General features: G+C 36.8%; 1 protein-coding gene across 16 annotated transcripts in view; it reads right to left on the bottom strand.

Moving 5' to 3' along the window:
• The window catches only part of IKZF2 (IKAROS family zinc finger 2), a 142,018-nt gene that overhangs the window by 53,775 nt on the left and 75,998 nt on the right, over positions 1 to 12,245 (bottom strand). For 14 of the 16 annotated variants that reach the window (XM_037131616.2, XM_037131619.2, XM_037131607.2 and 11 more), the window contains one exon: positions 1,758 to 2,024. In XM_037131616.2, the coding sequence (XP_036987511.2) occupies positions 1,758 to 2,024 (267 nt within the window). The remainder of the gene's footprint in view (positions 1 to 1,757; positions 2,025 to 12,245) is intronic. The other 2 variants (XM_053672429.1, XM_053672472.1) reach the window with 1 other exon arrangement.

The following is a 12,245-nucleotide window of genomic DNA, read 5'->3' as shown; positions in this document are numbered from 1 at the left end:
TCGTGCAATTCTTCTTTTAGAACTGTGGTTAGAATGATTTCACAGGCATAGACATTATTTTACAGTCTTTCCTTTTTTATCTTACCAAATATGGTAACTAATCTTTGATCTTTTCATTCTTCCATGAGACATTTTAAAAAATTAAACAAACATTTTTTACTAGAGTATAACTATTACTATGAAATTTTTAATATAAATATTTAAAAATTCAAAACAAAAAGTAAAAATGTTACTGCTTATATGGTTGGAATAATCTTTAATCCTTATAAAGTTGATGATTTTGATTAAAATAACACTGATTTTAACATGTAACTTCTCACTATAATTTTTAAGGTATTATTAGCCTTATAGTACTACCTCATCATAAAATGTGGGTTACCAAGCACAGCATATTTGAAGAAACCCAGGCTGGGTCTCATGAAATCAGCTCCAGCCTCACATCACCCTCCACAAGGGACAATGGATGACTCACTTGACCCTTTTGGGCTTCAGTTTCTTCCAGAGTAAATGTGAGGAAGTTTAGACTGGAAACTTCAATGTGCCTTGTATCTCTCATGTTGTAAGTACCTACTTATCAAATCGATTATTTACAAATCAATATTTTAAATCAATGTCTTTATTATAGTTTATTTCTCTTCCAGAAGAGTCTTATAATTTTAAAGCTCTCAGTATGTTAGTTATTAGTATTTTGCTAAATAATACTACTTTGTATTATAGTTAAAACTGGCATTATTTTTAAAGCAATTTTCATATGAACTTGAAAAAAATTTTTGAGCCCTGGCTGGCGCAGCTCAGTGGATTGAGCGTGGGCCTGCGGGTGCCTGGGGCGGCCGTTCCCAGGGGGACACTGGAGGCAACCATACATTGATGTTTCTCTCCTTCTCTTTCTCCTTCCCTTCCTCTCTCTCTGAAAATAAATAAAATATTAAAAAAAAAAAGAAAAAAATTTTGAGAGTTCTCTGTCTGACACAATCAAATTGCTGATTTTTTAAAAATTTTAAAATTTTTTGCCAAAGGATGTATACAGACTTAAATAAGGCCTTCTTATTTGGCTGGTTTCACACATGTCTGAAGTCTTTTAGACTTTTCATATACTTTTAGTATGCATTAAATTAATCAGAGGTCTTTTTCCTCCCCCTATTTCATGATTACAGGTTCTACCTGCATACCAACCACCCTTGGATGAACCTGCCCTACCTATCTCCTTGCAGGATTTATGATAAAAAATACAGGAAGTTGGAAAAACCCTCCAACTAGGGAAAATAAGTATCTGCCTAGTACAGAGACCCATGGTAGCAAAGATTGATTGGAAATTGTATTCCAGGAAATTAACTAGAAAAGGTGAAAATGATCCACCCCTATATAAATGCATGAGTAACATTTCAGAGTATAAACTCTTAGCCTGAAAACTGTATGACCTGCCCATGGGTATGATAAAATAAGTATAGTAATACGAAAAGATTAAGTTGCACAATGCAATTCTCCTCTACCTTTTTGAACCCTTATCCTATTATTGCTATATTAAGAACTGTGGAAACTGAATCCTAAACTTCTTTCCTGATATGCTATTCAGATTTGAAGGCTGGGAGTCAAGACCCAGGCCACGCTCTGCTTTTCAGCAATCCAACACTAGCAGAATTCTGAAAAGGTAATTTCACCATTGCCACCCCTGAATAAAAAGGAAAGAGAATAGATGTCAGGTAATATCAACATCAGATGTCACAGGCAGTCATCAGGTTATTCTTTCAGCTGCTTACCAGTGTGACTCCTTTTATGTACCATAAGCACATTGGGCCCAATGCAAACCATGCCACAGACGTCACATTTCAGTTTACCATTCGGAAGCCGGATTCCTCCCTCGCCTTGAAGCTCCTGGACTTTCCTGTTGTCGGCCACCTCGCTGCTTTCAATTAGGGGTTCTTCTAGGCTGCTGCCCTCATCATGTCCCCTGATATCATCTTCGCGGCTCAGGGGCTTCCTGTCACACTCTTCATCACTCTGCATTTCTAGCTTTACTGAATTTGCTGTAATTTAAAAAGAAGCAAGGAGACGTGTTAATGCATGCTATGTTGTCACCTACACCTCTCTTCCACCTGCTGCCGTTCTATGAACATGGTTGGAAATGCTGTATGAAGTAAAACACGGTCCATCACCAATGCAATGTTAACACACACTGTACTCTGAGATTTTAGAAAAGCGTTGGCCTGAAGGTGAAGATGGATTAGGAAAGCTCTGTGTGAACAGAACCACCTTTATTTCTACACACATTTCTCTTTCTTTTTCCTTATTTTTACATTAAATGCATTGGGGTGACACTGATAAGTAAGACTGTCTAGGTTTCAAGTGTACGATTCTGTGATGCATCATGTATATTGCACTGTGTGCTCACCACCCAAGTCAAATCTTCTTCCGTCACGACATATGTGACCCCCTTGGCCCTCACTATCCACGCCTCAGCCCCCTTCCCTCTCACAGCCACCATACTGTCGTCTGTGTCTATGAGTTTTCATTGGTTTGTTTTTATTATTTGTTCATTTGTTTGGTTCGGTTTTAAATCCCATAAATGAGTGAAATCAGTTATATACTTTAAAGCAAGTCTCCAAATATTGGGTTGGCTGAAAAGTTGGTTGTTTTTTTTCCATATGATGCCTCTACCAGAGCTTAGTTGTCTTGAAGTTCATTAGAAACAATTTTGTTGCATTTACTGTGACAGCTGTCATATCAGTGTGCATTTTAAAAGAAACATCGAAATGGGTGAATTGAAAACCAGTGTGCATTAAAAAAATCAGCCATTTAATTTAAATACTGAAGCTGGAAGATGATATGCAACATTATTGGTGTATTATGTTCTATTATTTCAAGAAAGGTAAAAATGCAATTGAAACACAAAAATCGATTTCTGTTTATAAAAAAAGTGCTGTGACTTATCAAATGTGTCAAAAGTGGTTTACAAAGTTTTGTGATACTATTGACATTTTGGCCAAGTAATTTTTTCCCGTGGGGCTGTCTTATGCATTGGGAGATGTTTAGCAACACCCCTGGCCTCTACCCGCTAGAAGCCAATAGTGGGAGATAGCTGACATACTCAAAATATCCAAATCAATAAAGTTACTGGTGAAAATGAAAAATGTGTTTTTTACTTTATGGAAAAAACATGATGGACTTTTTGGCCAACCCAATAATTCTGGTGTTGGCTTTTGAGTTTGTTGTTAAGGCTACTGAGACTGAGATAGGACTGTGGAATAGAGAAGATTAGATATTTCTTAATCTTAATATAACAATCATTTTACACATATATACACACACACTTCTTAGTTTGTGTTTTACATCAGAGTACATGTGTAAACCTGTCTCTGAAAGAAGCAAAAGAAACAACTTGGGATTTTAATCCAGCAAATGTCTTAGACAAATGAAAGCACACCACCAAGGCAAATATCCTAAAATCATACTAAAAACATATATTCAGTTAAGATCTGTGTAAATGTAGGGTAGAGTACATGAATCTCACATGCTCTTAAACTACCCTGCTTTTTTACCCTATATGTAGAAAGTTCTCCATGGAACATATTAGCCTGCAAATCAAAGGACTTCAACTTCAAAATGTGCACACCAAAAAGCAATGAATGACAAGAATGGCGTGGCATGCATGCATGCACTTGTGACTGTTAAGAAATGTAACACCTTCTGTTTGCTGTTTTTGGATCATCCCACAGAAAAGTTGGAATTTGGTTAGCACGGCTCTCGTTCTGGATTGCTGACAAAGTCTTTTCACAAAGCAGAAGCAAGTTTTAAATGAATACCAGCTATTTATCCAGTAATCCTGATCACTTCTTAAGAAATCATATCAAAGTTACTGAGCAAAATAAATTATTTGATATTGCTTGACTAAAGGAAACATTTTCACAAAAAGGAAGTTCTTTTCATTGCCATTGTTTTCTTAGAGAAACCACACATTCCGTGATTTGTTATTGGTACTAATGATGGGTACCCAAATGGCGCTTCCTCTGTCCCCTCCTTGGACCGCCCCTACCAACTGGAGGCAGTGTGTATAATGAGGAGATCCCAGGATTAGCCAGGAGAACGTGGCTCTAGTACTGGCTTTGACATTTACTAGCCATATGCTCTTAGACTAATTCTTTAACCTCTGAATCTTAGATCTTTCATTTGCAAAGTGGAGATGAATTCAGACTACAGAATAAAGTTTGAACAGAATAGTTTAGCTATTAAGATTGAGGGTCCTGTCACCTGGATTTGAATACTAGCAATGGCACTTAGTACAAGCAGTGTCACCTTCTGCATGTTACAAATGGGGATGATAGTGGTCCTCTCTTCCTAGAGTTGTGAGCATTCAATGAGTAAATATAAAAAACGGGCTTGGCTGTTATTTTCTCTGGACCGATAGTGCTCTATTCCATAAGGTTTTTATTCAAATTGATTAATTTACAGGATGTAAATGACTCTGAGGTTTAAAAGGGATATATAGGCTTTCTGGCCCCATTTGAAATGAATATTCAAAATAGTACATATTTGCTAGAACTGAAATAGAAGAAATGGTAAACTTTAGTAATTGTCTCTCACTCTAAAGAACTATTATGCACTTATAAGGCTAATGTAACATAGGCATCATTTACACAGGCAAACATATATAGATCACTGCAAAAAAAAGAGGGGAATGTAGAAAAACAAATGGAGAAAACGTTTTTTTGTGAAGCTGTTAATAATAAATTATCCTAATTTAGTCTATATCTTAATGAACATTTTCTTTGCCACTATTACATTTTGAAAATTTAAAAAATAATTAAAAACCCTAATATACACCATTCAAAAACAAAATGTACAATGGTGTTTCATATACTCATAGGCCTCACACTTGTAAAATCATCCACTCAACTGATAAGAAAAAAGCGCCAAAACTGAATTTGCTTAATAAATATTGGTTGACTCAATGATTTTTAAAGTACATGGTATTTGCCTAATACTCTGCTATTATTATGAAGGTTTAAAACAAAAAGCTGAAAAATATTATCTTAAATAAGAAATTCACATTAGTAGGATATTATATACACAGATACAGGTCATTACCACAGTTCATGAATAAGAAGAGTCCAGGAAATATTTCGCTAATGTAGATGATTTGGTTATGTAATAGATTTGTTGACCTGAACAGTACCTAAATGTGAAGAGGCTTTTCCTTAGGAACTGGGCATTTACCCCTCTTACTCCATACCTTCACCAAGTTCTCACCTGTGTAAGATGGCAAAGATTTGCAATGTCTAGCAAATGATGCCTTCAAATAATGAAATTCTTTATTTTTAAGATTTTGGAGGAAAGGTCATTTTTTATATGCGTAATGAAATATAGTCAATTGATCATCGATTCTGAGTTACAAAATTGAACGGATAAATTCTAGCCTCATCCATAGCATTTGGTTTTCACAGATAACCCTATCATTTTTAAATGTTAAGTTTTGAAAAGATCATAATAGTAACCTGATCCTAAAATATCATTTAAAAAATATTTTAATATCTAAATTAAACATTTTACAATTTAAAACTTGATGTTTAGTATAACCTGATTCTATTAACCCTTAAACAAATTATTTCATTTCCTAGCCAGAAAAATAATGCAAAGGTATTATGATTTATTTGCACTATTTGAAAGAATGTAATATTGATTGAGTTTATGAAATGTAAAAATGCTTTCTAGATTAATTACTATCAAATTAGGGTTTTATTTCTGTTTAGTTTCCAAAATATATTTTTCATTTTTTTATTTTTAAAGGAAGCAAATACTAGGAAATCAATGAAATATTTGTTTCATATTGCTGAATAAAAGCTAGCTAAAATATCATTCTTTACTTAAAAATTGGGGGGAAAGTCATTCGGGTATGATGTTTAAATGGGTTTTTATATGCTTGGCTTCTGTTGTATAAGAATATAAGGGGACACTAAGGATCATTATTACTCACAGCACCAATTTCTCCCTGTCTATGCCATGATACTGGAATGGTGTTATATACACTAACTGAATCGATATGTCTACCGACTGAAGTTCCTTCCGAGCACATATATCTTTCTCTCTCTTAGAAGTTTGAAACAGAAACAATAAATATGATTAGATCCATGTTAACAGCCCAGCAGCTGTTTAAATAATGTGTTAGAAAAACAAACTGCCTTCAAAACACTTTTGTAAAGCACGATTATTTACTGAGAATTTCCAGACAGTCTAAATAATTCAAGTAAAAGCATCCCAACAAATATAATCTCAGGTATGTTCAGTTTTTTCAAATTTCCTCAACAAAATTTCACACAATATAAAACTTTATTTAACTGTGAATAAGTAAATGGGCAGATCATGAAAAGGGTCTGCCCAGAACACCCTCAAAGTGTCCGTCTGTAAGTGGGCGGCGGACGAGCCCAGACACTGGCGACTGCCGAACACAGCAGGGCCATGCGGACAGCTTCCTACACCAGTGCACCACGTGACCTCCCTCATTCTTTCCGTCTCCACTCTCTTCTCTTTCCAATATGGTTAGCTTACGTATTTTAAAAACCCAGTAGGAAAACTAGATGAAGATGGTGCTGATTTCTGTAATACTGTTATTCTGAGAATAGTGTGGTAGAAAGTTACCCTGCACCCAAAGGAAGGAAACCAGGGTGTTTACCTGTCCTTCTACGACTTAACTCATTGTCGGACCTTGGGAAATTCATTTCAACTTAGTCAACTGCATTATCTGAAATATGCAAAGTAACACTTAGTATTCCTAAAAATGTTAGGTTGGACAAAACGGTCTCTTTAGACTAAGGATTTAGGGCCCTAGTAATGATAATAGTAATAGTAATAATGCTTATAATAATACTCAAAAAAGGAACTTATTACAATTTTTGTAATTTTAAAAAGACAGCTTCTGTCTCATGCGACACTCAAACAACAGTGAATTGGAGGTAGGGCAGCACAGATGAACGAATAGAGCCATGGCTGTGAAGAGACTTTCCCAAGGACACAAAGTAAGTACATGTGAGGCTGGTATCAACTCAAGATCTGCCTCTTCGCCCAGCCATCTTTCTATGACATGATACTGGCTCTCCAATTAAACAAGTAACTAATATTAGTGTTAAAGGAAGGACAAATACCACTTCTGGGTGCACAGATCTCTCAGATGCTATACAACCATGTCCATTAGTTGACGAGGATACCAGAAATTCAAGTCCACACTGGTTAGATAGAATAAAGATTCTTTAAGTTCCCATAAACTCACCCACTTAATGAACCCTTTCTATTAAGTCTGGGATGCATATACCCACTCAAAACAACTACCTCTTAATTTGAAAATTTGCTTTGGTCTAGGGATAGGTCCATATAGTACAACTCGTTCCTGAAGAATCTGTATCTGATAGGCAACCTGTCCCCACTTTTTCCATGTTCCTTTGTCACACTATGACTTACCAGTGGTAGGTAAAGACAGCTCTTTGAGAAATAAGTCAGTATTATCAACTTTAATCTCTAAACCAACAGTTTATAGAGGAAGGCATTTTAGGACTTCCACTGTGGTCATTTGATGTTCTTGTATCAATTACTTTTATAAAAATAAATCATACCTATGATCAGCTCATAAAGCATTTCATTTGCACTGAAAGAGATCTTCACAACAAAATAAATACAAAAAAAAATTGTCCTTTCTACCACCTTGAATAAAAGTAAAACAAAGGAGGGAAAGACACCTGACTCTCTGATGGTCTCCTACAGAATATGAAACCTTATATACCACGCTCATCAGCAAAATGGCACAGGTTTACTGGCCTTCACAGTGGCACCACTGTAGACCAAGGATGAAGCTTCTATTTTTTTTGGCAGACTACTATTTCCTGAGAAATGTACAATGTGGAGAAAATAAGCCTGGTTTAAATAGAAGTGCCACAGACAAACAATAGTCTATCCCCTTTTCCATCCTTTAAATGAATGCTTTTATTTGCCAAGTCCTAAAGATTCAGTATCTGCCATGTCTTGCATGTCCAATTCCTTTCCCGCACCTTCACAAGCAACACAGACCATTAAGATTCCCCGTGACCTTTTACCTGGAACAACTGCAACAGCTTTCTCACCGGTCCTTTGGTCTTTTGCCACACTACTCCCCCAACTCATCCTGAAAAGTTGTTAGATTAATCTTTCTAAAGAAAAGCTCCTATTACTTTTTAAAAATATCTTAAGTGACCGCCCATTATCTACAAATTAAACACAAAGGTCTTGGTGTAGAATTTCAGGTCATGCCCAGCACAGCTCCCTCAAATCCCCCGGCCATCTGTCCTATCAGTCCCTCAGTTATTCATGCCTTTCCCAGCCACTTTCCAGCCATTCTTCCTGGAATTCATCCCTTACGGCTCTACTTATGTTCTCCCCTGGCTCCTGGTATTATTTACTGGAACCCTTCCTCCATTCTATCACCATTAGCCCCTATTCAAGGTTCACTTACCTGCTACCTTGTTTCATGAAGAGTTTCCCGAGCACAGACACATTACAGACACGTTAGCAGAGTATTTGCCTTAACTCTAGACTCCCGACAGTAGAAGGTCCTCCCTCCCTAGAGTGTACGATCCTTGAAAGGGAGCGTCTTTATTCACAGTTTTAAAGCCATCTCATCTTTACATACTCCAGGTGCTCAATCTGTGTTTGTTGAGCTGCTGTTGCTGCTTTTTTTAAACCCTCACCTGGGCATAGAGTCATTGATTTTAGAGAAAAAGGAAGGAAGAGAGGGAAAGACAGAGAGAAACATCAAGGAGAGAAACATCAACGTGGAAGAGGAAGACCAACAGGTTGCCTCCCCTGTGTGCCCCGACCAGGGATCAAACCCACAACCTTTCTGGTGTATGGGACAATGCCCCAACCAACTGAGCCACGTGGCCAGGGCTGATTTTCTATTATCCTTCTCTTTTTTTAAGTTACAGAGATCATGAATAAATTAACCACAGGTAATAAATGAATACAGCAATAAAGAGTTAGGTTTCAAACACAAAATGTCATCAACACAACATTAAGTACAGGACTACTGTATGACAGAAAGACCAGGCAAATTGTATGTTCTTCCTGACATAATCATGACAGCCACTGTGTAAGGCAAATATTATCTTCATTTTACAGATGAGAACACTAACGCTCAGAATGAGTGACATCACTTATATGTCCATGTCACACACCTATTGGGAACCAGATCTGAGATGGAACCCAGAACTAACTGACGGACAAATCCCTGCTACTCTCCCTTTGTCAACAAAAACAAAGCAGTTACTAGTTACTGATAAAGAAAAAATGTCAGCATGCTAAAGAAAAATAACTTAGAGCCAGCGTGTGTCATCTGACATGTCTTTCCCACGTGTCTAATACAGGTGCAGTAGTTTGCCAGCTTCGAGTAAAGAGAAATCTGTCTGAGAGTCTGCTTTGGAAGAAGACCAGCTTATACTGCCAGGTTTTCCCGAGTACGGATTTTATTTCATATAAGAGCAATCTACTTGAACTGACGTTCAGCAACCATCTCCTTAATATAACTGTGGGGGGTTTGTGATGCAAATTACACTGTGAAATTATCTGTTTACTAAGGGGAGTATAAACATTTTAACCAACCTTCTGAAAAGTAAAATCATTGCTATACAATTCAGCTAAGCAGGCATATTCCCGAAGGGACCCACACATTGTATCGCCAGAGGTCACTAAGGACGCTTAAACCAGGTCAGAAGGCAGTGCTGCTGGCGTGGTAAAGAGACAGAGATAAGAATGGAGCAGGGTTTCTGTTACGGGGTGGCAGCAACCGAGAGAAGAACTGAAGCCCTGAGAAGCATTTCGGCAGCTTTGCAGAGCCTCTGAGCTGAAGTGGCAGGGGAACTCAATAGCTTCCATACCATGGTGGGTTCGAGAATGTCAATGCTGGTTGCCAACATGTGGAACATGCTCTCTGAAAACCAAGGCTACATACAGACTTTCTTTCCCTGCTGTTCTCCATGAACATGTCACCAATTGTGCAAAATAAACAGTCAACACCTGGCCCCAGGCTGCAGGACTGGTCAGTTAAAAGTGTAAAACCGGTAAAATGTATGAAGTAGTAACAAAGAAGAAAAAAACTGTAGCGATGATTAAGGAAAATAAATCTGGACAACCACTCAGCAAATTTTAAAGATCGGTTGCATACTTTTTATTGCCAACAATGTAACAGCTGTTTTTTTCAATGCTCATACCTATTTTCCTACATGGAATGAATAAGACACTTTAGATAGCCATATAAAATACATGTTAAAAGGTAAAAAATAATTATAGAGCAACTAGGTAAATAATGGAAATGGTGGATTACAATACCTGTGTTTAAATTCTTTACGAGTGTGAATATTAAGAAGTCACTTAATATCTCCCTGTCTCTCACTACGTAGAGTGAGGGTAATAGCCTTTATATAAAAATCCTAAGACTGAGAAAGCATGAAGTCACATAAAACAGGGAGTACAGCTCACGGTTAAGAGTAAGCGATCTGGATTCATGCCCTGATGTTCTAGACCAGCTTCTTTTATTTATAAGTCACATGACCTTATAAAAACCTCTCTTAGTCTCATTTTTCTCATCTATGAATATCAAGATAATGATCATACTTCCATCCCAGGGCTGTTCTGAGTATTGAGTATAATGGAATATATAACTCTCTTAGAGCTCTTTTACTTCTTATAGATCTGCTATGTGAAGCATATCGTGAGGTGTAGAATACCAGTGTGGGTGCACGTTCACTACAGAGAAGTACCAGGATGATCCAGAAGGCTTCCCAAAGACAATGGCATCTGAGACAGCACTTACAGGTTGGATGTGCTTTATGTAATAGGGAAGATAGATGGCACTTAAGATTGGGGAAAGCATGAAGTGAGGAGAAGGCATGTTTTCTAAAGCTCATAACTAAAGTAGACAATATAATCTTAAATGATGGCATAGTTCTACATATTATAGAAAGCATATTAAACAAACATGTCCAATATAGTTTAAGGGCACACAAAGAGCTTTTTAAAAAAAGCTTGTAAAGGTAAATGATTATATTTATCAGATGTGAGAGAATTCCTTAGTCATTTTAAACACACTTTAAAAAAATACTTGATGCTTGCTGGTTGTAACATGAGTAGACTAAATGTATACAAACTGAGTTTTATTTCTCCTTCTATTAACTTAATGTTTTGTGCTGATTATTGCATTTTTTCACCTATAAAGGGGCAAGTTACTTCTAAGAGACTTAGCTTCCTTATCTGTGAAATGGAGATCATTTTACTTATTTATGCAGGCAAAATAATGAAAAGCCCACCTGCCTGAAGCCAAGATTCTTGAGGTCCCTTTAGTTTGTAGTATATCTCATTCTGAGATGTAACTTGCTATGCTTGAGATTTTATGTAAAATATATTTTGTGTAACAGGTAATAATTACTAGCTACTCAGTGTCACAATATCAATTTCTTTAAATAAAAAAATCATTGGCATGGCTGATGTCAAGGAGCTTCCTCCACCCCAACCCCCACGTTTTATTCTAGGGGTTTTACGATTTCAGAGAGTAGAAAAATATGTTGTCAAAGGCTGGAGGATGGGAAACATAGAGAGAGGAGGGTAGAAGGGTAAAACTTTCAGCCATAAAATGCATGAAGACTGAGGATCTAATGTATAATATGGTGGTTACAGTTGGTAATGGTGTATTGAATAATTAAATTTTGCTGAGAGTGTAGAACTTAAATGGTCCCACCAGAAAAGATGAAGATGAAGATGAAGATGAAGAAGAGGAAGTGGAGGAGAAGGAGGAGAGGAAAGAGAAGAAGAAATAATACTACATGGGAGGTGATGGATGTGCTACTTAACTAAGCATTCCTAAATCTACGTCTCAATGTATTTCTGAAGGTTATAAATAAAAGCATGTTTAATGAATGTACATTTATACACTGTACATACACAGTAACCTGGGTGGTATGTGCATATAATATTCTTTATTAAGCAGAAGATAGTACCATATGATTAATATGCTGTCCCCATGTGCTTTGTTCAGTAAATATTGGTCAGTATCCAGGAGGGGGAAACAAGGCAAAGCAAACACAACATCCTCAAGACTTAAACAAATGAACAAAACAAGTGCTACAACGACCATCACAAAAGCATAAGGTCCTTAACTCAAACAATGTTATGAAGACTCCTGAATTTTTCCTTTTTTCTGCTTTGTCCCTGAGAGCATGTGAACCCTGCCATTATGG

The sequence above is a fragment of the Artibeus jamaicensis genome, unplaced genomic scaffold (genome assembly GCF_021234435.1).
Source record: "Artibeus jamaicensis isolate MK-2021 breed Jamaican fruit bat unplaced genomic scaffold, CSHL_Jam_final contig_1015, whole genome shotgun sequence".
Taxonomy (NCBI): Eukaryota; Metazoa; Chordata; class Mammalia; order Chiroptera; family Phyllostomidae; genus Artibeus; species Artibeus jamaicensis.
Note: the sequence above shows the minus strand (reverse complement) of the source record. Positions and strands in the feature narration are given on the sequence as shown.